The 24,810-nt window shown below is 43.7% G+C and overlaps 1 protein-coding gene across 1 annotated transcript in view; it reads left to right on the top strand.

Annotated features, from left to right (window-relative positions):
* Positions 1–8,591: 8,591 nt before the first annotated feature.
* Positions 8,592–24,810, top strand: part of IL10RA (interleukin 10 receptor, alpha) — an 18,096-nt gene continuing 1,877 nt past the window's right edge. Inside the window, exons 1-6 of the mRNA XM_006833867.1 lie at positions 8,592–8,655; positions 11,303–11,423; positions 12,151–12,332; positions 13,481–13,650; positions 14,460–14,610; positions 18,631–18,752. Coding sequence (XP_006833930.1) covers positions 8,592–8,655; positions 11,303–11,423; positions 12,151–12,332; positions 13,481–13,650; positions 14,460–14,610; positions 18,631–18,752 — 810 coding nt within the window. The remainder of the gene's footprint in view (positions 8,656–11,302; positions 11,424–12,150; positions 12,333–13,480; positions 13,651–14,459; positions 14,611–18,630; positions 18,753–24,810) is intronic.

The raw sequence follows: 24,810 nt of genomic DNA on the forward strand, positions 1-24,810 counted from the left end.
GACCATCTGGATTACAGAAGGAAGAAACAGTTGTTTCTTGAAATGATACATGATATTTTTGCCAACCTTGTGCTTTTTATTTTATCTGAACTTCCTGCTTTCCAAATTCACAAAGCAAGGATGATGGTGTAGCTCCTCACCCTTTCTGACAAGATAATTTCCTTAAGAATGACTTTGGACGTGGAGCAATGGAGCAGCTGGAGACTTTAGATCCAGAGAGGGAGAGCGACTGTGTGCTGAAGACCTGGGGGGTATGGGGAAGGATTGCATGGAGGGGATTGTAACCATGGCAATGAGACAATATTCGAGAGAATGAATGTAAAACAATGTTCTCCCATGTAAACTATCACATAATTCACAATAAAACATTAAAAAAAAGAATGACTTTGATGGGAGGCAGAGCAGAGCACCAAGCCTAGTCAAAGACCCCAGTCATTCATGAATGGGGGTAGGGCTCAGTACCACACATAACCTGGAGTGACCAAGTGGCATCCAGGCAACTGGAAAAAGGGGCAGGCTCTCTCTAGACCTATAAGGTACTTTCTACTGAATAGTTCTACTGATCACACTCCCTCTCCTTGGGGAAGTTTTTATCAGTTGTTGGAAGTTGTCATATCTGGCCTTGCCTTGTCCCATGAAGGTTATAAATATTCCATCTTGCTAGTGGATAATAGAGGTCCAACTGGAGTTAGACCTTTTCAGTATCAGTTGCAATCAAGTTTACTATGATTTACAGTGACCTCACTTGTCAGAATAGAACTACACTCCATACTGTTTTCAATGGCTGATGTTTTGGAAGTAGATCATCAGGTCTTTCTTCCAACACTTCTATGGATGGACCCAAACTTCCAACCTTTCATTTAGTACTGACACATGTTAACTGTCTACACCACCTATAGGCTCCCCCCACCAGCTTTGTGACCCTGAGCATTAATCAAGAACAGAGTGAAAATGGTCTGAGCCCTAGTTCTGTGAATTCGAGGGAATTAGTAGGGGAGGCCCCTCACCTGGAGAATCAGTATTTCCTCCCCTTCTCTGAAGGCTGATGGGTAGCCTTAAGAGTTTCACAAGCTTAGCTACTGTAAAGTGTCGAGCAAAGAGAAGCTACTGTAAAGTGTCAAGCAAAGAGAGTTGAACTTCAGTCAGAAGACCACAGTTTTAACTCTGTCACTAACTAGCTGAATCACCCTGGCTCTAAGTTTCCTCTACTAGTAAGAATGCAAATTTACCATGTTCCTCTACTGCACAAAACCCCTCAAGGATGCATGCCTGTTTGTTGCCTAGCCAGAAATTCCCCAACTCAGCCCTGAGCCATCATCTAGTCAGACTAAAGAGTTCAAATTGGGATTTTGTCCCCTTTGAATTCTTACATTAAGCCAGGAATCAAATTGACTACAACTATGAGAAGAGATGATGGAGAAGCTCAATATCATAAAGCAAGGTCAGGGACTGACTGTGGGACAGACCACACACAAGTTCAGGCTGAAGCTGAAGAAAATTAAAAGAATTCCATAAGAGCCAAAATATGACCTTGCGTATGTACTATCTGAATGTAGAGACCATCTCAAGAACAATTTTGACTCATTAAAAACGAATGACCAAAGACCAGAGGAATTGACATCAAGAGCATCATACATGAAGGAAGCAAAAGGTCATTAAAAAGACAGGAAAAAAACAAAAGGCAGTCAGAACAGTTTCTGAAACTTGTTCTTGAATGTAGAACAGCTAAAGTGAATGGAAGAAATGATGTTAACGAACTGAACAGAAAAGTTCAAAGGTCAGCTGGAGAAGACAAAGTCAAGTATTATAATGAAGTGTGCAAAGACCTGGAGTGAGAAACCCAAAAGGCAAGAGGAAAGAGCACGCTCAACATTTCTCAAGATGAAAGGACTAAAAAAAAAAAAAAAAATTCAAGCCTCAGATTGCAATACTGAAGAACTATATGTGGAAAAAAATTGCAGGAATAATCAAAAGAAGATGGAAGGAATGCACAGAGTCACTGTGTCAAAAATAAATACTCAGTATTCAATCATTTCAGAAGGTAACATATAATCAAGAACTGATGTTATTGAAGGAAGACGTCCATGCTGCACTAAAAGCATTAGCAAAAGCAAAAGCAAAAGACAAGAACTGATGTAATACCAACTGAAATGTTTCAACAGATTCATGCTGGAAACACTCAATAATGCCGACAAATTTTGAAGACAGCTGGCTGGCCAATGTACTGGAAGAGACACATATTTGTAACCATTCCAAAGAAATGTTACTTTGCAAAATGTGTAGTGGTTATGCATTGCGCTGCTAACCACAAGGTCAGAAGTTTGAACCCACCAGCTTCTCTGCTGGAGAAAGGTGAGGCTTTCTGCTCCCGTAAAGATTTACAGCATTGGAAACCCTATACAGGGGCACTAGGAGTCGGAACTGACTCGCTGGCACACCACCACCATCATTAATATCACACGCAAATAAAATTGTGCTGAAAATAATTTTTACATGGTTGCAGCATTGTACCAATAGGTGTTGTTTTTGTTAAGTGCCATTGAGTCAGTTCCAACTCAAAGCAACTGTGGCAGAAAAGCAAACAAATACATCTTAGATGAAATACAGCTAGAATGCTCCTTATAGTCAAGGATGGTGAAACTTCATCTCACATGCTTTGGACAGGTTATCAGGAGAGACCAGTCCCTGGAAAACGATATCATGCTTGGTACAGTACTCAACGAAAAAGAGGAAGACCGCCCCCCAACAAAATGATTTGACATAGTGGCTGTAACAATGGGCTCAAATGTAACTACAGTTGAGAATGTCACAGGACTGGTCAGTGTTTCATTGTATTGTGCATAGGGTAGTTTTGAGTGGGAACCAACTCAACGGCATCTAACAATAACAAGAACACACTCAGTCATGTGGGAGTAGGGCAGGTGAAGGGGAGTGAACATTAAACTAGGTTTTGTAGACAAAGCCAAGGCTGCCTGTAACAGGACTGGACTGAGACGGGCAGCTCACTGGCCTTCAGTGATTCTCCTCCATCCAACAACTGCCATGTTTCCTCAAACAGTTTCCTCCTTGCTGTCTCCTTCTCAGTTCCCTCTGGGGCTCTCTCCCCTTTATGTGGAGCCCTGAAACAGTGGTCACAAGGCCTGGGAACTTCCCTAATCACCAGTCCAGGGACAGAAACTGCAAGTTGTGCTTGTTACCACACTGGATCACTGACTTCCTACCCTCTCTGGACTCCTCTCATCCCCTCCACATCCCACAAGTGATGCCCCATTTAAGGCATCATCCTGCAAACCAAGAGAAAGAAAAAGAAAAAGTTAAAATGAGACAATAGAACCATCAGAACTCAAAATCTACCTTAAAAACTCCCCAGGGTAGCCTAGGGACAAAATGTCTACCCAGCTCTGTCCTGTTGTACCAGACCACATAGACTGCTGTACCAGACCACAATTCCATGAGACTTATCACATTTCTCTACCTACACCATTCTCTGGGCCCCAAGCTGTTGACCTCATCTCCTCCACCCTCTCTCAACACCTTGGACATTGGTCTCTTTAAGAAGTCCTCCAAGATTGCAAAGTGTGAGGCTAACACAGTGGGAAAAGTATGGACTCTAGATTGGAACAGACCTGGACTGAAATCTTAGCTTTGCTGGGGTGAATTAAGCAAGTGACCTCACTTCCTCATCTGCAAAGCACTGATAATAATGCCAATCTCACTGGGTGGTTATAAGTAGGCGTGAGTAGTACTCAGAGCAGTCAACTGTAGCTCCCAATTCTCAGTGGTAAGATGCAACAAGGAGCATAGGATACTGCAGGTGGAGTGCCTGTCCTGCACAGCTCCCCTCCAATAGGTGACTCAGAGACCCATCTCCTTTCATCCACACAGGTTAGAGTTGACATCATATATTTGTGGGTGACACTATTCAATCAATAGCACCTCACACTTCCAAAAATCAACCAATGAAAGCCCTAAGATCCCAATGGCTTGATACAGTTGTGCATGGATCTCCATGAATGGCAGCTAACTACAGTGACATTATGGACCAGACACTGTGGATAAAATGGTGATCAAAACAAGCTTCCCTTTTTCCCAAGACGCTCATAACCTAATTACAGACAGAAAATGACAGAGATTTGAGTTAAGTGTGGTAAGTGCTCTTGTGAGGGCAATCCAGGCTGTTGTACTGCATTGCACTTATAAATCCTAATCTCTGTGTTTGTGCTGGAGTCCTGGTGTGGCACTGTAGGATAAGCACTAGACCAACAGGTCAGTTTAAACTGCAAGGTCGGCAGTTCAAATCCACCAGTCACTCCTCAGAGACCTATATATATAAGGTCGTTCTGAGTCAGAACTGACTCGGTGCCACTTAACAACAATAAAATGCATGTGGTTACAATTATATTTGGAGTCCTGGTATGGGGCCGTAGGATAAACACTCAACTTCAACATTGGTTTGAACTGCAAGGCCAGTGGTTCAAACTCACCAGCCACTGCTCAGAAACCCTATGCAGGGTCCCTATGAGTTAGAAAGGACTCTGAAAAGCACACAACATCATTCTATTTGGGAATGGATTGTCTTTGTTAGTTCGACCAAACTGGTGTAGAGTGTTGAGTCAATCTCTTTTGAGATATGTTATTATGTTAAGTGCCATCAAGTAGTTTCTGAATCAATACTTATAGCGACCCTGTATAGCGTTTCCAAGAAGCAGCTAGTGGGTTTGAACTGTTGACCTTGTGGTTCACAGTCCAGTGTTAATCCTACAGCGCCACACCAGCAGTCCATATAGAAGAGATTAAACAAACAAGCTAAGAAGCTGAGATGAGGAAGAGCGATGCCAAGCTACATGAAGATCACCCATGAGCAGAAGCTCAAAAGAGATAAAGACCTTCCTCCAGAGCCAACAGAGACCGAAATGCATCCCCTAGAGCCAGCACCCTGGATTCAGACTTCTCTGGTAGCATAGTGGTTACGAGTCAGGCTGCTAACTTCAAGGTCAGCAGTTTCAAACCAGTGGTTCCGCAGGAGAAAGATGAGACTTTCTGCTCCCGTAAAGATTTACAGCCTCAGAAACCCTATGTAGGGTCACTATAAGTTGGAACCGACTCTACAGTACATAACAACCACCACCACCAAACTGTAAGATAATAGATTTCTATTCGTTAAAGTCATCCTCTTGTGGTATTTCTGTTATAGCAACACTAGATAGCTAACACACATAGCTAAGACACCAGGCCTCTTTTCCTAGCTCTGCTTAGTTTGGGAGCTCTGCTGAAGCTTGTTCACTGTCACAACAACACACAAGCAAACACGGACAGATGTGTCATGGCTGCATGTGCACTGTACTGTCTGGGAATGGCATGTACTCTTCCACATGGAAGGTGAGAATTCTACCACTGCCCTTGGCTCATAATGAGTGTGAATTTTTATTGAATGACTGAATGAAGAACCCTGGTCCTCCTTCAAAATGGCAATGGGATAAGACTTTTAAATTATTCCAATTTAACAATAACAACAAAAAAATTAAAAGGAAAGACATCAGAATAGTGTCTTCCTTTGAAAGATCAGTGGGAACTAAGGAGTCATTTCAGAAGGTCGCCACACCCTTTAGGTCATGCTTGGGGACTCCTGAGGAAGCCACCAATCTAATCTCTCAGTTGAGCAACAGAGAGTGAACTAAAAAAAAAAAAAAAAAAAACAAAACAACAACTAGAAAACCTCACATAACACAAAAATATCTGAGGTTCGACCTATTAGCAGGTCTGAAGTTATGCTGAGCTTGTAGTGCCTTTCTCCATTAACCATATAACTGGGACACCCCTGACCTCCATTGACTCTCATCAAAGAGGGAGGTCTTTCTAGTTTCAGTGTCAACCCTCAGACACAGAATGGAAACCTCCAACTCCCACCCCCAAGCAAACCTGATATACTGTCAGTCCAGCCATTGGTCAGAGAAACTACTCTGAAAATATAAACAAAGTTCATATCTCCACAAAACACACGATTAAGGCCTTATTAACTCTCACACCAAGCACACAGTGCTAATACAACACACACTCCTTTCTTAAAAGCTATAGCAGATACCAGTGTCAACATCCGGGAAGGTATCATTCAGTGTAGTACCAAACCATACAGAATTTTTATAACATTTATTGCCAATTTCAATCATAGAATAATATGTAATATCGTTGTAAATTGCTAAGCATACTGTTATATGAATGTTGTTGTTGTTTTTAAGTGCCTTTGAGTCTGTTCCAACTCATAGTGACCCTGTTAAGGGTTTCCAAGGAATGGCTGTTGGGTTTCAACCACCAACCTTGTGGTTAGCCGTCTGGTGATTATCCTACAACACCACATCAGATTATATGAATATTAACAGCAAAATTGTTTTATAAAATCTTTCTATTGTATTATTAGTTACATTATTAGTAACTGAGCAGAAGCCTTTTTTGAGTTTTCTTCTTCTTTTCCTTTAATTACTATTACATTGTCAAAACAGTTATGGGTACAGATTCATAGATACTAATTACCACAAAACTTGACAAAATCATTGACCATAGAAACAGCACATGCTTGAAGATGAAAACATGTGATGGGAAGTATCATTTGTAACTGAGGAATACAAGTTTCAAAAAGTAAATAAACCTAGAGTTTTAGCCTTGTTGGCATATTGATACATGTAAACTGGGCTTACCAGCTGTTCTGCTGGAGAAAGATGAGGCTTTCTGCTCCTGTAAAGATTTACAGCCTCAGAAATCCTGTACAGGGTCGCTATGAGTCGGAACCGACTCCACGGCATATAACAACAACAATAACAAGCTGGGCTTATAAAAAGTGTTTTTGCTGTTATAACTAACTACAGGAATATTTTTATAAAACATAGTAAATTTGTAGTGAAACACTGCACAAAATTTTATAGTCAGCCATTTTGGTGTCACCCCGTCTAACAATGTCACCCCGTGTGGCTCACACCTGTCTCCTTCCATCCCTTTAGTGGACATGGCCATTGGTGGATATGGTCTTCAATGTGGGTACTGATTATAGGGAAACTTCCCAGGAGCAGGGAGAGCCTAGAGACCCCAATCCAGGACTGAAAAGACACCTTCTTTAATCCCTCTGCCTGCTGAGAATAAGGGGTTCTGCACTTTCAAGAACATATAAATACCTGACAAAGAGACTTACAGGCACAAACCACCACAACCTAATCCGACCCCAGAGGACAAGCACACTCCCAGTGCAAATCCATATGAGTGTATACACACACACACACACACACACACACACACACACACACTGTCCTTCAGCAAAAAGTGAGGTCAAGTTTATCTCCCATGCTCCTACATGCTTGTTGAAGCCTCTGAGGGTCGGGATGGGCTCCAGTGTTCCCCAGTCCTCCGCAGTGTATACGAAACCAAAAGAAGAATCATTCTAAAAGTGGGATTTCTGGCGCGCAAAAGAAACCAAAAAGAGATCAGAGACGTTATGGGCGCCTCTCCCTCCACAAATATTTGACCAGGCAGGCGACCACCAATATCCACGGTCAGCTGAGCATGGACTCCTACACGGATATGTAGGGTTCAGAACGTTTATGGGAAAGATAAATGAAAAGATAATGGAATTTCCCAGAAAACTTTTTGAAGCCCCTTGTACTAGGGCATCGCTAAGAGTCACACACAAGTCCCCTCGGCACCTGGAGCTTTCGGGGAGCGCTCAGACAACTTCCATCCCCCACTGCCAGCGTCAGGTGTGGTCACAGTTCCAACCCCAATACCCCCATACCTTCGCCTCCGCCCGACCCCCACACACCACCTCCACGATTGCGGGGTAAAAGCACTCCTGACACCTTCCGCACCCCAGGAGCCAAGTTCTTCCCCTAACCGCCCACACAAACAAGCGGCCAAGCGTCACGATTCACTCCCATCGCTTTGGGAAGCGACGAAGGAGTTGTGTGACGCAAGTGGACCGAACATTGAGCTGCCCGGCAAAGGTTGGAGGCTGCAACTCAACAGCTGTTGGGAAAGAGAAAAATGAGGAGGTCGATTGCTTAAAGATGTGCAGCCTCGGAAACACTGGGAAGCAGTTTTACACTTTTGGCAGCGTGGTGTTTATGAGTCGAAACTACCAGCTGTTCCACAGCAGAAAGATGAGGCTTTCTGCTTCAGTAAAGATTTACAGCCTCGGAAACCCTTTACAGGGTCGCTATGAGTAGGAACCGACTCCAAAGCACACAACCACTACCGCCATGAGTCGTTGTTATGAGTCGAAGTAGGCTGGTGGGCAATGGGTGGGGTTTGGGGAAGCATAGAGGTAGGGGCAGTGGTAGAGCTGGCCAGAGCCCCGCGCCCAACCGGTGGCAGCCCTGCCTTCTCCCAGCATCGGGCCCAGGTGGTCAGCGCCGGGCGGCGGACGCTAGGTGAACGCAGACACTAGCCCTTTGGTCCTGGGGGCGGGCCGCCCAGAGGCCCCGCCAGCGGACGTCAGCCTGGCGGGGCGGGGCGGTGTTGCCCGGCAGAAAGTTCAGTCTCAGTCTGTAAGTGCACCAGCTGGTGGCCTGCGGCCCGGCTAGTGCCCCGGACGATGGTGCGCGCCCAGAATGCTGCAGCGACTCGTCGTGCCGCTGATGGGACTCCTCAGCCTGCGACTCGGCTCCGCTCACGGTAAGGATCCGGACCCCCAGCTTCCCTGCCTTTTCTGCGCCGCCCCACTCTGGGTGGCCAGACCGGACTCCGACCCTGGTCACCCATCGGCCTTCGACAGTCACCACATTAAAGCTGTGTATCTCACTGAGAAGTTCTTCTGACTGGCCCTCTAGGGCATCCATTATCTCCTCCTTCCTTGGGTCTTCCTCTTTCCCTGCAAGCCGGAATAGGCTCGCTATGAGTTGGAACCAACTCGATGGCATTTAACAACTGCAACCTAGAGGCCGCTGCCCTGGCTTGCCTATTATGAACTTGGAAGCGACTGAGATTGATTTGTCACCGTGGGTTGAATGGTGCTTGGGGTGGATGGAAAAAAGAAAAGTCTTCCCACCCCCAGCTCATCGTCCACCCCACTTCGGACAAGTCATACATTTCGCCCTGGCATTTTTGTAGTTCTAGTTCAAATGATGGGATCACTTGTAAGCGTTTGGGACCATATTGATCCTCATCTGATGCTACTTCCTTGCCCATCCAATTAACTGACTTCTGCCTCTGCCCCATCGCACGCTTTCCTTACCTTCACCCGTTCTTACGCTTTCTCCCACTCCCTTCCTCTGCCACCTACCTCTCTCCTCCTTTATCAGACCGAGTCCCCCTCAACTAGTTGGCAACTACCCTGCCAACTCTGCTGGGAAAGTTTCTGCCATTGTTGTTTGTTCTTAAATGCCAGTAGAGTTGGTTCCGAATCATTAGCAACCTTACATAGAGTTTCCCAGGAGCAGCTGGTGGGTTTGAACCCCAGACTCTGTGGTTAGTAGTACAGGGCTTGTCCTATAGCACCACACCAAGACTCCATTAGGAAGAGTAAGGAGAGAGAGAATTAGAGGGACCAAGAGCAGAGGCAGGGGGAGCAGAGATGGAAAATTGCTACTGTAAGATGCCAAAATATAAATAAAACACAGGCCAATCACATGATTGAAAGCTGAGTTGGGGGTGCACCACAAAAATGGGTTACGGTTTTTCACTTTCTGTTTAATGTTTTAAAATCAAGACACATGCTTGAGAATCAAAGACAGCCTAAGAAAGAAAGTGAGAGATGGGGATAAGACGCGTTTTCTAATGGCAAAGTCAGGGGGAAAGTATTATTACAGAGATTAAGAGAAGTTAGAGAAGACAGAAACTGGTGGAACCCCGAGACTATGGCCCTTGGCCGTCTTTCCGATCTGGAAGTAAACTCACCCCCTATGGCTGAATTTTCAGCCAAACAGTAGATAGATATAGGGGAGACAACACTAGTGAGGCACACACACACACACACTTCAGAAGAGGTGGAGAAAGAAGGAGGAATGGAAACAAAAAACACAGGGAGGAAGTAGGATAAGTGATGTTCCGTTCCGTTAAGGGGATTGCAGTCGATGAGGTGAAACAAAGTTTTGTGTTTTTTTTTTAATGGAAAACTGATGATCTGCTCTGTAAACCTTCATTCAGTTCACACACAAAAAAGGTTTAGGTTTTTGTTTTTTTAGAAAAAAGAGAAGTTGGAGAACAAGGGAAACAGGGCAGGGTCTCTGTCAAATTGAGAGTTATGAAAGGATGAAGGAGACAAGGGAAGTTCACTGTGTATTGATTAACTTTGCACAGACTTCATTGAACTGAATAGATCTCAAGATTTCTAAAGAAGTTGTACTGAAGGAAGAAGTTCATCAAGGTTACTGAGGCTCATGAAGTGGGTATTTCCTGAAGTGTGTATTGAGGGGACAGGTGGGTGGAAATGGGGGCTGGTATTTAGCATTTTACCTTGGAGCCCTTTCTGTGTGAAAATGACCTTAGCCCAGTTCAGAACCAGAGATGGTTTGATCTGACCTTTCCTAGCCTAAGACTTAGCATCTGGCAGTAGGGAAAGGTTTTTCTAGGAGCTAGGGAATGGGATAAGCACTTTACTTGGACAAGCTCAGAAGAGCCATAAAGAGAAATCGGTAGATGTCAACAAACAGGATATGAATCCAAAGAACCCCAGAGAGGTGTCCTGAGGTTGGAGCCAAGGCTGGGGCCAGGCCTGGAGATGGGGCTAGAGTAGGGACAGGGATTGGGCAATCAGGGAGTAGGTGATCTGAGACCTCATTGCCCGTGTGCCTTATTCCTCAGCCTCTATCTTCTTCCTGGGATGCTGTACCATCTTTGGAATCAGACACTTGAGGATTCAAGTCCCCACTTTGCTCTTTGAGTGATTGGCATCTCTTAACTTCTCTGAGTGTCTGTTTGTTCTTAGATCCAATTGGGGTAAATGCCTACCTTCTAGTACTGCTGTGGTAACTAAATAAGACAACCTAGCACAATGGTAGTTCACAGTCAAGTACTCAATATATAATTCTTGCTGTCGTCATCATCATCTTCATCCCTGGGAGATGACTGAGAAATGCTAGGCTCTGTGAATCCTAGTAAGGAGCCCTGGTAGTGCTGTGGGTTAAGAATTGGATTGCTAGCTGCAAGGTCTGCAGTTCAAACCCAACAGCTGCTACATGGGACAAAGATGAGTCGGTCTGCTCCCCTAAAGATTTATAGTCTCAGAAACCCTATATAAGGTCACTATGTGTTGGAACCGGATCCCTGCAGTGGGTTTAGTTTTTGTGGTTGTGAACCCTGATACTGACATTCTTCTCTGCAGGCACAGAACTGCCCAGGCCTCCATCTGTGTGGTTTAAAGCAGAATTTTTCCACCACATCCTTCACTGGACACCCATTCTGAACCAGTCCCAGAGCACCTACTATGAAGTAGCGCTCCAGAGGTGAGGAAAAGGAGGGCAGAGGGAGAAGGGAGCGAGAGAGTAGTAGATCCATTTCCTCTGCTCCTCTGGCACAGGGAAGACACATGTCTTCCTACTGAAGTGAGACTTGGAGAGACTTTGACACATCTTCATCAAATTAATAAGCACTAATTGAAATCCTAGTGTGGCGCTGTAGAATAATGAACTGCTAACTGCAAGGTTGGTGGTTCAAACCCACCAGCCACTCCTCGGAAACCCTATACAGAGTCACTATGAGTTGGAACTGACTTGACTGGAGCAATAATAATGTACCAGGCAATGTGCTGAGGGAACTCTGAGAGGAAAGGCCAATGTACTGCCTCTACCCTCAAGACTTTTTCATCTTAATGCCAACAGGGAAAGTATCCACCATATAGTTGGAGAAAAAAGAAGCTGTAATGATTGCAAGTGTAATTTGGAGATAAGAGTAATTAGGCTGTTTTGTCAGGGGCAGCACATATCACTGGAGACGGAGCTAGGCCTGGAGCTAGTCATAATCCAATCTAAACGTCTCTGAGCCACAGAGAAATTGATATAGGGTCCCAGACCCTCCTAGGAAGCATATGCCTTGAACTAGGGGAACCAGTCTGAGACCTGTACCAGTGTCTCTCATAGTGAGGGTCTCTCCCCTAGCCTTTGAGCTTCCCTCTAAAGGGGACAGGTTTGAGCACAAGTTCTTATCCATGTGCTCGTTGTGATGTCTCCTCAGATATGGAACAGAGCCCTGGAAGGTCATCACCTGTAACCAGACCCTGGCACAGTCCTGTGACCTCACTGCGGTCACCCTAGACCTGTATCACGGCACCATTTACCGGGTCAAAGTCCGGGCAGTGGACGGCAGCCAGCGCTCCAACTGGACCCTCTATAACACCCGCTTCTCCGTGGAAGAAGGTGCTTTTTCTTCTCTTGGCCTAGAATGTGGCATTCTGGGCCCCTTCCATCCAGAAGTTCTAGTCTAAAGCTTTTCTCTGTTCCCATAGTTGCCCATGTCAGCAACCAGACTTCCTGCCTGGAGACTTAGTTGGCCAACAGGCTCAAGTCAAAAACAGTCCTTTGGAGAAAGCTTAGATGAAAATAGAGTAATTGAGGTTTTCAAAGGAACTAAAGTTGTTTATCCTACAAAAGAGAGGTCTCAGGATGGGTTGGGCCAGCTGAGTCACAAGATCAGGCCCGTGGACTCCTAGGGTTCGGGAGATGAAATAAATCCATAAACACTTAGCAAAGGTCAGGAAGCAGTAGGTAAAATTTTGATCAGGTCCCTCTTCCTTTAGGGATGAATTCTGAGGGTCAGGATGTAAGGCATTGTAGGGGAAGTACTACAGAAGAAAAGTGGGGAATCCTTTTCTGGGGAGACAAGACCAAAGGATAAGCCTCAGACTTAATAGGATTCTTCTACTCCTCAAATTGGGATCGAGTATGTTCTGTGTAAAAGTCCCTGGGTGACACAAACGTTTGTACTCAATTACTAATTTAAAAGTTGGCCGTTAGAACCCACCCAATTGCACCTCAGGAGAAAGGCTTAGCGATCTGTTTTTATAAAGCTTACAGTCAAGAAAACCTTAAGGAGCAGTAGATGAGGAAAGAAGGCTTAGACAGGCAGTATAACTTTCCCAACGGATTGTCTTGAGTAGGAATCAACTCAACAACAATGGATTTGGTTCTAGTTTCATACTCTATGTGTGTGCCAACCCTGCTGTGAAGGAATGGGAGTCAGACTTGAACGTCTAGGAAGTCAGTGACTCCCAAATGCAAATCTACAGGCCAGTGTCCAGCAGGCTATGGAATCATTACTAGGGAAGTATGATTAAAACATGTTTCCAGGGCCTAGTCCCAGAAATTCAGATTCACTGTCTTAAGTGACTCTAGGGCAAATGTGTTTTTAACATGTTCCCCAGGAAATCTTCTGATTCATCTTGGTTGGAGAACCTCTGGCCCAGGTTTATAGGTAGACAAAGCTGGAGGCAAGGAAGGCATGGGTGGAAGGATGCCAAGGCTCTCCCTAACCTGCAGGCCTAATTGATGTATTGCCTCCCACTCAGTGACTCTGACAGTTGGCAGTGTGAAGCTTGAGATACGCAATGGCTCCATCCTCGGGACAATCCAGCCCCCCAGGCCCAAGATGGCCCCAAGAGGTGACACATACGAATGCATCTTCAGATACTTCCGAGAGTATGAGATCGCTCTTCGAAAGGTGCCGGGAAACTACACGGTATGGCACTCCCTGGCTTCCCTGCCACCTGGGCTGGAGCACCATGGGAATGCTTTGCTGGCAGAATCAAGAGAGGCCCTGAGGGGTTCTGGGGAAGAAGAGTGTAGAAATGACCCCAGCCTCCAAACCTGTGCTCCTTGGAGCACCTGCGAGACATAGGGCACCACGGGAGACATTTTGTAGCTATTATTTCTGGTTCTTTCACAGATAGGTATTTGATTTCCATTTTCTACATGAGGAAAGGAGGCTTAGACAGGCAGTATAACTTGCCCAAGGACACCTCCTAAAGGGGAGATCTGGAAACGGAATCCAGGGTTGTTTATCTGCAAATTTCATCTTCTTTCTTCTCCAACACAACTGATTCACAGTTGTGGCACTGTCGGATAAGCACTTGACTGCTAACTGCAAGGTTAGCAGTTGAAACTCACCAGCCACTCCTCGGAAACCCTGATAGCTATGAGTCGGCATCGACTCAAAGACACTTAACAACAACCGACAACAGCTGATTCCAGCCCATTCTGAAAAGGTCTCCAGCGTCTATAAAAGACTCACTTTTCTCTTTTAATATAGAAAAAATGACAATATCTACAATATCTTTTAATATAAAATAAATTACAATATCTACGGAGATCTTGGGCTGTGTTCATAATCACAGGTTTTGCTATCTTAGAAAAAGAAGATTGAAACTGTGGGTAGAGGCAAGGGGTTGTTGACAAGATCAACTCTAAAGGCTCTCAACTCCAGCTCTCCACTTCTGTAGCTCGAGAACCAGAGCAGTTTACTTATTGAAGTTGTTGTTTGCATGTCAGGCCATAAACAAGAAGGTGACACAAGAAAACTTCAGCCTCCCAACCTCTGGAGAGGTAGGAGAGTTCTGCGTGAAGGTGAAACCATCCATCGGCTCCCGAACTAACAAAGGAAGGTGGTCCAAAGAGGTGTGCATCACCCTCACCAGGCTGTGTAAGTCTAGTCAGGGATGCTGTCAGAGAGGGGGTGGAGGCTAAGAGGCAGAAAGGACCCACATGACCCAGAAAGGATCTAGTCAAGGCTACTGGGACCAGGCCTGGTGTTAAGCACTCACCCACGTATCTCTTCACCATCATACAACCTTAAGAGAGAGATCCTCATTATCCCAAGTTTAGAGTTTGGGAAATTCCTTGAGGCATGGAGTGTAACCACAACATCTGGTGTCCCACAGCTAGGATCAGGTGGCAGTGCAGGTGTCTGGATTCCCTGGTGCTTCCGCTTGAGCACAGCTGAGCTTCCCAGGATCCAACCCCACCAAGCAGCCCTCAGGCAGCTGTGGTAGTTCCTGTTTGTTGCACTCCTTTGCAGTTCTGCCTCAGAGCCCAGGGTGCAAAGGGCCTTCTCCTCAGGCCACAAGAAGCAGAACTAAGATGACTCCTTGCCACAAACACTGCACCAGGCCCTCAGCCAGGTGCTCCAGTGGCAAGGGGGAGGATAGAGGAAGATAGGAGTGTCAAGGTCACCGTCCAGCTCATGAGGATCTATCTTACCACCCTCAGAATTATTGCTTTCTTTGCACTCATTGTTGCAGCCTTTATATCAATCCATTTCGTTGGGGTTCATCCTTTTTTTCACTGATCCTTTACTTTACCAAGCATGATGTCATTCTCCAGGGATTGTAACATGTCCAAAGCATATGAGATGAAGCTTCACAATCCTCTCTTCTAAGGAGCATTATGATTGTGCTTCTTCCAAAGATTTGTTTGTTCTTCTGGTAGTCCATGGTACTTTCAATATTCTTCACTAACACCATAATTCAAATACATCAAATTTTATCCTATCTCCCTTATTCATTCTCCAGCTTCCACATGCATATGAATTGATTGAAAATAACACAGGTTGAGTCAGGTACACCTTTGTCCTCAAAGTGGTATCTTAGCTCTAAAACACTTTAAAGAGGTCTTTTACAGCAGAGTTGCCTAATGGGACACAGCCTTTGATTGCTTCACAACTGCTTCCATGGACAATGATTATGGCTTCAAGTAAAACAAAATTCTTGACAACTTCAATCTTTTTTTTTTTTTTTTTTATCATTTATCATGATGTTTTTTATGGATCCAGTTGTGAGAATTTTTTTTTTCTTTACACTGAGAATCTATACCGAAGGCTGTATTCTTTAATCTTCAGCCATAAATGCCTCAAATCCTCTTCGCTTTCAGCAAAGTTGTGTCATCTGCATATCCAAGGTTTTTAATGAATCTTCTTCTAAGTCGGATGCCCTGCTCTTCTTTGTATAGTCCACTTTCTCTGATTGTTTCAGATTAAATAAGTATTGTGAAAAGATATAAACCTGACACACATCTTCCCTGATTTAAACCACACAGTTCTGCTCAAATGAATTGTTCTGCTTAAATGACTGCCTTTTGGTCTGTGTCCAGGTTCCTCATGAGCACAATGAAATGTTCTGGAATTCTCATTCTTCACAATGCTATCTAGTTTGTTATGATCCACACAGTTAATGTCTTTGTATAGTCAATAAAACATGAGTAAACATATTTCTGCTATTCTTTGCTTTTATCCAAGATCTATCTGGCATCAGCAATTATATCCCTCATTCCACATCCTCTTCTGAATCTGGCTTGAACTTCTGGAAACTCTCTGTCAATGTGCTGCTGTAATTGTTTTTAATTATCTTCAGCAAAATTTTATTTGCATGTGATATTAATGATATTATTTGATGATTTATTCATTCTATTGTGCCCTCTTTCTCTGGAATAGGCACAGTTATGGAGCTCTACCAAACAGTTGGCCAGGTGTCTGTCTTCCACATTTTTTGGAATAGACTAGTGAGTACTTCCAGCACTGCATTGGTATGTTGAAATATTTCAGTTGGTGTCTTGTCAATTCCCAGAGCATTGTTTTTTCTAAAACCTTCAGTGCAGGTTGGAATTTTTCCTTCAATACTATCAATTCTTGGCCATATGCTTTATCCTGAAATGATTGAAAGTTGACCAATTCTTTTTGATACAGTGACACTGTGTATACCTTCCATCTTCTTTTGATGCTTTCCTACATGGTTCAATATTTTGTCCATAGAATCCTTCAATATTGCAAATTGAGGCTTGAACTTTTTCCTCCCATTCTTTTAGCTTGAGAAATGCTGAGCATGTTCTTCTCTTTTGATTTTCTAACTCTAGATCTCTGCACACTTCATTTTAATACTTTACTTTGTCTTCTTGAAGTGTCCTTTGAAATCTTCTGTTCATCTTTTTTACTTCATAATTTCTTCCATTCACTTTAGCTACTCTACATTCAAGAGCTAGTTTCAGAATCTCTTCTGACATCCACTTTGGTTTTTATTTTTTTCCTATCTTTTTAGTCTTTTCTTTCTTTCTTTCTTCATGTATGATGTTATTAATGTCATCCCACACTCTTTTGGTCTTCAGTCATTAATGTTTAGTGCATCAAAATTGTTGATGAGATGGTATCTAAATTCAGGTAGGATATATTCAAGGTCTTATTTTGGCTCTCATGGACTTGTTTAATTTTCTTCTGTTTCATCCAGAACTTACAAACAAGCAATTGATGGTCTGTCTGTTCTACAGTCAGTCCTTGGCCTTGTTTTGACTGATGTTGTTGAGTTGCTCCATCCATCATCTCTTCCCACAGATGTAGCCAGTTTGATTCCTGTGAACTTCATCCGACAATATCCACATGTATTGTCACCATTTATGTTGAACAAACATATTTGCAATGAATATCTAATTGGTCATGAATAATTCTATCATGCAATCTCCAGCATCATTTCTATCACTATTTTCTATTTTTGCAACAACCAATCCTTTCTCTTTGTTTCCAACTTTTTCATTTCAATTACCAGTAATTATCAGTGCATCTTGATGGCATGTTTGATTAATTTCAAACTGAGGAAATTGGTAGAATTCTTCAGTTTCTCCAACATTGGCTTTGGTGCTTGGTACGTTAGTTTGAATAATAATGGTATTAACTGGTCTTCTTTGTAGACATATGGATAGTATCCTATTATAGTCAGTATCGTACTCCAAGGTAGATCTTGAAATGGTTTTTCTAATGATGAATGTGATACCATTCCTCTTGAATTTGTCAATCTTGCATAGTAAACCATATGATTGTCGAATTCAAGATGGCCAATACCAATCTATTTCAGCTCACTGATGCCTAGGATATTCATCTTTATGAGTTCCATTTCATTTTGAGAACTTCCAATTTTCTTAGACTCATATTTCATGTATTCTTTGTCCCAATAATTAATGGATGTTTACAGCTGTTTATTTTTATTTTGAGCCATTCCCCATCAGCAACTGAAAGTCCTGAAAGTTTTGCTCTATCCATGTCATTAAGGTTGACTCTACTTGTAGGAGACAACTCTTCTTCAGTCATATTCTGGGTGTCTTCTGACTTGATGAACTCATCTTCCGGCATGATATCAATGTTTTGCTACTATTCATGAAGTCCTCAGAGTTGGGCCGCCTATTCCTTCTTCCTAGTCTATCTTAGTCTGCTGAAACTTATCCACCATGAATGATCCTGCTGGTATTTGAAACACCAGTTGCATAACATCCAGCATCACAGCAACACTGAAGCTAGCACAGTATAACAAACTGGCAGACGTGTGGAGCTCATAGAGGTTAAGTAATATGCCCATGATCCCACAGCTAGTAAGTGATGCAGCTGAATTCAAACCCAGAGGCCGCTAAAGCTCTGTTCTTTCCTGCTTTGCCATCTGAGTTATATACAGAAGGCTGGAAGCAGAGACATCATGTCTGATGATGGAAGGCTTTGAGGCTGCGCTTGGACGGCCAGGCAAGGGTTCTCAAGAACCTAGATATATCTAGACCTGCGGCCTGAGGTAGTCTCAGGACTTCCTGGGGCCGTTCACTGGGTGGTTTCTAAGAGTGGCTGAGGTTCCCCTGGGGACCCACCCCTCTTTTTCCCACAGTGCCAGATCACCGACTCATTTCTCTGGGCCTGCAGATTTCACCCCGACCATCCTCAGTATTGGATCTGCCTTTGTGCTGCTGCTCTTTGGAGCCCTGGCCTACTGCCTGGCCTTCCAGGTATACGTACGACGCCGGGGGAAGCTGCCCAAAGTCCTGGTGAGTGTCACAACAGGCCACTGCCTATCCTTCCCAGTTACACCAGTACTCCTAAGTACTGGAGAGCCCTCTCAGGTAGTCTATCCCTTCAGTCCTCCCCCATTCTCAGCATTGGCATCAGAAGGCATCTTGGTCAAGCACCATGAGCACAAATCCCAGTCTTGAGAATACCACTTTCTAGTAGCTCAGATAAGACACAGACTGAGTAATCACAGCCCCCAATGCTTCAATTTGTTATTGTTTATTATTAGTTGACCATGGATTAGCCCTTGTGCATTAGTGCCCATGATGTAGGTACAATTATTATTTTCATTTCATGAGTAAAATAAACTGAGTTACAGAGAGATTGTTACATGCATAGGATCACACAGCGAGGAAGAGTCAGGGCTGATATCCAGTCCCTAAATTGCTGAGGAGTGCTTCAGAGAGGAGAGGGAGCATAGAAAACTGGAAGTGCTGGCCTTGAGCTGCTTTCAGAATGGGCAATAGCACAGTGAAGAGGTTCATTCCTGACAGGAGGGATTCCTGGAAGGGCCAAGTCTTATGTTTCTCCAAATGTTTCCTCCTGCCATGGCATGTTGTCAAATGCTGTGCTGTAATGAGCCAACCTCCAAAATTCATCTTGCAAGAATTGAGCAGTATTTTCCAAACCTTAGCCTGTCTCTGGCTCATTCCAGACCCCATCAAAGATTGCCCACCACCGCTCCTACATCTGCCATTACTAATGTAAGATTGTCCAGAATTCATCTGGAGAGGACCCAGCTTGGTCAGGGAGACAAGAGCCCCCGGAAACTCATAGCTGGGAGGAGAACCTCCAGAGGAACACTAGGATTAGTAGGAACTAAGGAGAGACACATAGACTCTGAAATTATTTTGAGTAAGAACTCCAGGGAGTGGAGATAAGGGTGGCACTGCCTGGCCTATGTAGGGTCTTTGTCCAGGATAAAAGGGCTCAGGCTCCCAATGCCAGTAGAGAACTGGGTTGAGAGGTAATGTGAACAGACCAGGGGTAGGTAGCCCTACAGCTTTAGGGGATTATAAAGTTCTGTCTGGTGTCTAACTGTAATGTCTACTTGTTGTCCTTGGAGCACTGGAGAGATTCAGTTCTGAAAGCATGTATTCATTGACTTAACAAGTTCACTGAGTCTATGCCATATACAGGGCCGGGAGCTGAAGGTACTGGTGGTTTAGAGCTGCATGTACCATGGAACCTGTCCTTAGGGATGGGAGACTGGAATATGATCACTAGAAAGCAGAGGGACTAGAGAAAGAATGGTCCCAGTACACAGGTTGGGGGGATTCACAATTTGGGGTCAGGAAAGGCAGTTAGAAAGAGAGGAAATGAGGCAGTAATTGCTAAGCACCTGCTGCATGCAAAACATTGTGAGGGGAAAACTTATTAGCATGGTCCCTGATACTAAGGGACTTAATCACAGTTTTGTGGTGTTACTAATGGGTAAGCTATTAACTTCAATGCAAAGCACAGTAAAATCGACATAGATGCAAAAATAATCCCAGGAGATGACAGATAACTTCCTTTTTTTTGTTGTTGTGCCCTCTGTACATTTGGGTCATAGAATTGCATTGTCCTTGAGGCTTATTTTCTTCTCCCAGACAAATAGGGAGTTCTTAGTTGGGGCAAATGGTTAATATCATCAACTACAAACCTAAAGGTTGGAGGTTCGAGCCCACCCCACTAGAGGCACCTTGGAAAACAAGCCTGGCAATGTGCTTCCGAAAGAACACAGCCATTGAAAATCCTGTGATGAAGCACAGATCTACCCTGACACACACAGGGTCTCCAAGAGCCAAAGTCCGCTCAATGGCAATTGACTTTTTAGGGTACATACACTCAATTACCTTCATTGAACAATCACAGTCATTCTTAACTTTACAAATAACTTAGAGTGTGCCTTGTTCTCATTCGTTAGTTTCTTTGATCTGACCTTTCCACAGTCCAACAGGTAAAGATTATAAGATCAGCAGGGGATTTTAAATCAGGACAGTTGAATACAAATTTCAGGTTTGTTCTTTGCTGCTGTGTGACTTTGGACAAGTCATTTAACTTCTCTTAGCTTCCGTTTTCTCCTCTAGGAAACAGAAAAAATAGCATTTCCCTTATAGAATTATTGGCAGGCAAATTCAATTCAGCAAATACTGGTCTAAGCACTTCCTGTGCAATAACCGAAATGTAAGGATGCATTGTTGTTGTTAAGTACTGTGGAGTCGGTTCCAATTTGTAGTGACCCTACACAGGGATGCATATACCGTCATTATTTCCATTTTAAATATGAGGACTGAAGCACCGAAAGGATAAGTAATTTGGCTAAGGTGACATAGCACATAAGAGACAGAGCTTGGATTTGAACCCATGTGCGATGCTGTGGGATAAAGCACTGGACCGCAAGGTCAGTTTGAATCACAAGGTTGGCAGTTCAAACTCACCAGTCCCTCCTTGGAAACCTTATACAGTATCACTCTGAATTGGAACCAACTCAACAGCAGTTAACAACAACAGTCTAGCTTCAGAGTGCACATGCATACTCACCAAACTATGTGACATTTTCTTGGATCCACAACCAGTGCTCAAAGAAGCAGCAGTCAATAAATCAAATGATCTGTTGCATTGGACGGAGTCCTGGTGTGGTGCTATGGGCTAATGCGCCAGACTGCAAAGTCATTTGAGCTGCAAGGTCGGTGGTTCAAGCTCACCAGCGGCTCCTTGGAAACCCTACACAGGGTCGCTATGGGTCTATGGGTGGGAATCGATTCAATGGCACTTAATAACAACAACAACATTGGGCGGATCTGCTGCAAAAGACCTCTTTAAAGTGTTTAAAGAGTAAAGAAGTCACTTTGAGGATTAAGGTGCACCTCACTCAGGCCATGATATTTTCAATCACCTCATATGCATGTGAAAGCTGGACAATGAATAAAGAAGACCAGAGAAGAATCCATGCATTTTAATTAAGGTGTTGGGGAAGAAAGTTGAAAGTACCATGGACTTCCAGAAGAGCAAACAAATCTGTCTTGGCAAAAGTACAACCAGAATGCTCCTTGGAACCTAGGATGGAGAGACTTCATCTCATGTACTTTAGGCATGTTATCAGGAGGAACCAGTCCCTGGAGAAGGATAGCATGCTTGAAAAAGAGACAGGCCCTCCATGAGATGGATTCACACAGTGGCTCCAACACTAGGCTCAAACAGAACAATTGTGAGGATGACAAAGGATCAGCCAGTATTTCCTTCTACTGTCTCATGAGTTGGAGCAGATTCAATAGCACCTGACAACAAGTCTAACCCCAGAATATACATCTTTATTCACCAAACTATGTGAGATTAAAAGGGACTCAATCAATAAGTGATCACATGCTAAGGGAATAAAATCATAGGTGTAACAGTGGATCCATAAGTCAATCAACAAACGTTACGCTTGTCTGCCAAGTGCTAGCTCAGTTTAGGCTGTGGGGACAGAACAAGGATATACAGCTCTTTTCCATAAGGAGTGTATATTCCGTTGGGGTGGGTGAGTATGTGTGTTGAGGTAGGGCCAGGGGGACAAAAGCAAGCCAAAAAATAAATAATAATTCTAGAAATTAAGTGCTATAAAGAGGTGAACTAAGTTAATGAGGAGGTATTGACTGTAGTACCACTTACAGCAGGGTCATCAAGAAGACCTCTTTAAGGAGGTGCCATCCATCTAAGCTTAGACCTGAAGCATCAGGAGGACATAGCATGCCCAGGGCAGAAAGAAGAGAAGAGCAGAAGCAATATGCAAAGGCCCTGAGATAGCACTGTTCCTGGGGAAGAAAGGAAACCATTGTGACTAGGCAGCCGAGTGAGTGGGGGAGAATGGCCAAGTGACTTCCCCAGGGCCCTCAGCAATTAATTAGTGGGGAGCTGGTCCTTAACTGCACAGCATTTCTAAAGCTGAGGGCACTGAAGGAAAATAATCAAGCCTCAACTTGCAATATTGAAGAATTCTATGTGCAAAATATTGAACCATGCAAGAAGTATCAATAAAAGATGGAAGAAATACACAGAATCACTGTGCCAAAAAGAATTGATTGACATTCACCCATTTCAGGATGTAACATGTGATCAAGAACCATTGATACTGATGGTAAAAGTCCAAGCTGCATTGAAGGCATTAACAAAAAATAAGGGTCTAGGAATTAATGGGATACCAATTGAAATCTTTCAACAAACTGATACCTCCCTGGAAACACTCACTAGTCTATGCTAAGAATTTGGAGGACAGCTACCTGGCCAACTGACTGGAAGAGATTCATGTTTATACCCATTCCAAAGAAAGGCAGCCCAACAGAATGTGGAAATTATTGAACAATATCATTAATATCACCTGCAAGTAAAATTTTGCTGATGATGTTTAAAAATGATTGCAGCAGTATATAAACAGGGAACTGCCAAAATCCAAGCCAGATTTAGAAGAGGATGTGGAATGTAGGGTATCACTGCTGATATCACATCGCAGAAAATACCAGAAAGATGTTTACCCATGTTTTATTGACTTTGCAAAAGCATTCAGCTGTGTGGATCATAACAACCTATGGATGACATTGTGAAGAATGAGAATTCCAGAACTCTTAATTGTGCTCAGGTGGAACCTGTACATAGACCAAGAGGAAGTCATTTGAGCCAAAAAAGGGATACTACATGGCTTAAAATCAGGAAAGGTGTGTGGCAGAGCTGTGTTCTTTCACCATACTTACTCAATCTGTATGCTAAACAAATAAGCTGAGAAGCTGAACTTTGCAAAGAAGAATGGGGCATCAGGACTGGAGGAAGACATTAAAAGCCTCTGATATGCAGGTGACACAACCTGAAATAGAAGAGGATTTGAGGCACTTGATGAATTACAACTCAGTGTAAAGAAGAAAAAAAAATCCTCAAATCATGATAAATGGAGAAAAGATTGAAAAGATTGTCAAGGATTTCATTTATTTGGATCCACAATCAATGCTCATGGAAGCAGCTGTCAAGAAACCAAATGACCTATTCCGTTGAGCAAAAAGACCTCTGCTTGCAAAAGACCTCTTTAGAGTCTTGGTGTGGCACTGTAGGATAAAACACTGGACCCCAAGGTCAGTTTGAACCACAAGGTCAGCAGTTCAAACTCACCAGCTGCTCCTTGGAAACCCTACAGAGTGTCACTATGATTCAGAACTGACTCCATAGCACTTAGCAACAACAACAAAGGGTTAAAGAGCAAGGATGTCACTTTGAAGACTAAGATGTGCTTGGCTCAAGCCATGATATTTCCAATTGCCTCAGATACATGTGAAAGCTGAACAATGAATAAGGAAGACTGGAGAAGAATTGCTGAATTTGAATTATGGTGTTGGGTAAGAATATTAAAAGTACCATGGACTTCTAGAAGAATAAAAAAGTCTGTGTTGGAAGAAGTACAACCAGAATGTTCCTTAGAAGCCAGGATGGTGAGATTTCATTTCACACACTTTGGACATGTTATCAGGAGGGATCAGTCTCTGGAGAAGGACATTAGGCTTGATCAAGTAGAGGGTCAGTGAAAGAGACCTCCAATGAGATGCACCCAAACAGTGGCTTCAACAATGGACTCAAACACAACATTTGTGAGAATGCTACAGAACCTGGCAGTATATTAGGCGGAATGGGATAGAGTAGAGAAGAATGGAAAATATCAGGGCAAGCAAGTATTATGGGAGCTTTGTGGTACGGTGGACTTCTGGTGTGGTGCTGCCGGTTAATACGGTAAACTGCCAAGTCGGTTTGGGCTGTAAAGGCCGGCAGTTCCAACTCAGAAACACTGTACAGAGTGTCTGTACAGGGACTGTGTACAGGCTCGCTATGAGTCAGACTTGATGGCACTTAACAACAACAACAAAGTGGTACAGTGGTTGAGCTTGGCTACTGACTAAAAGGTTGGAGGTTCAAACCCACCAGCTGCTCCACGGAAGAAAGATGTGGCAGTCTGTTTCTCGGAAACACTATGGGTCAGTTCTACTCTGTCTTACAGGGTTGCTTTGAGTCAGAATCAAATTGATGGCAGTGGGG

Source organism: Chrysochloris asiatica, unplaced genomic scaffold, assembly GCF_000296735.1.
Source record: "Chrysochloris asiatica unplaced genomic scaffold, ChrAsi1.0 scaffold00008, whole genome shotgun sequence".
NCBI lineage: Eukaryota > Metazoa > Chordata > Mammalia > Afrosoricida > Chrysochloridae > Chrysochloris > Chrysochloris asiatica.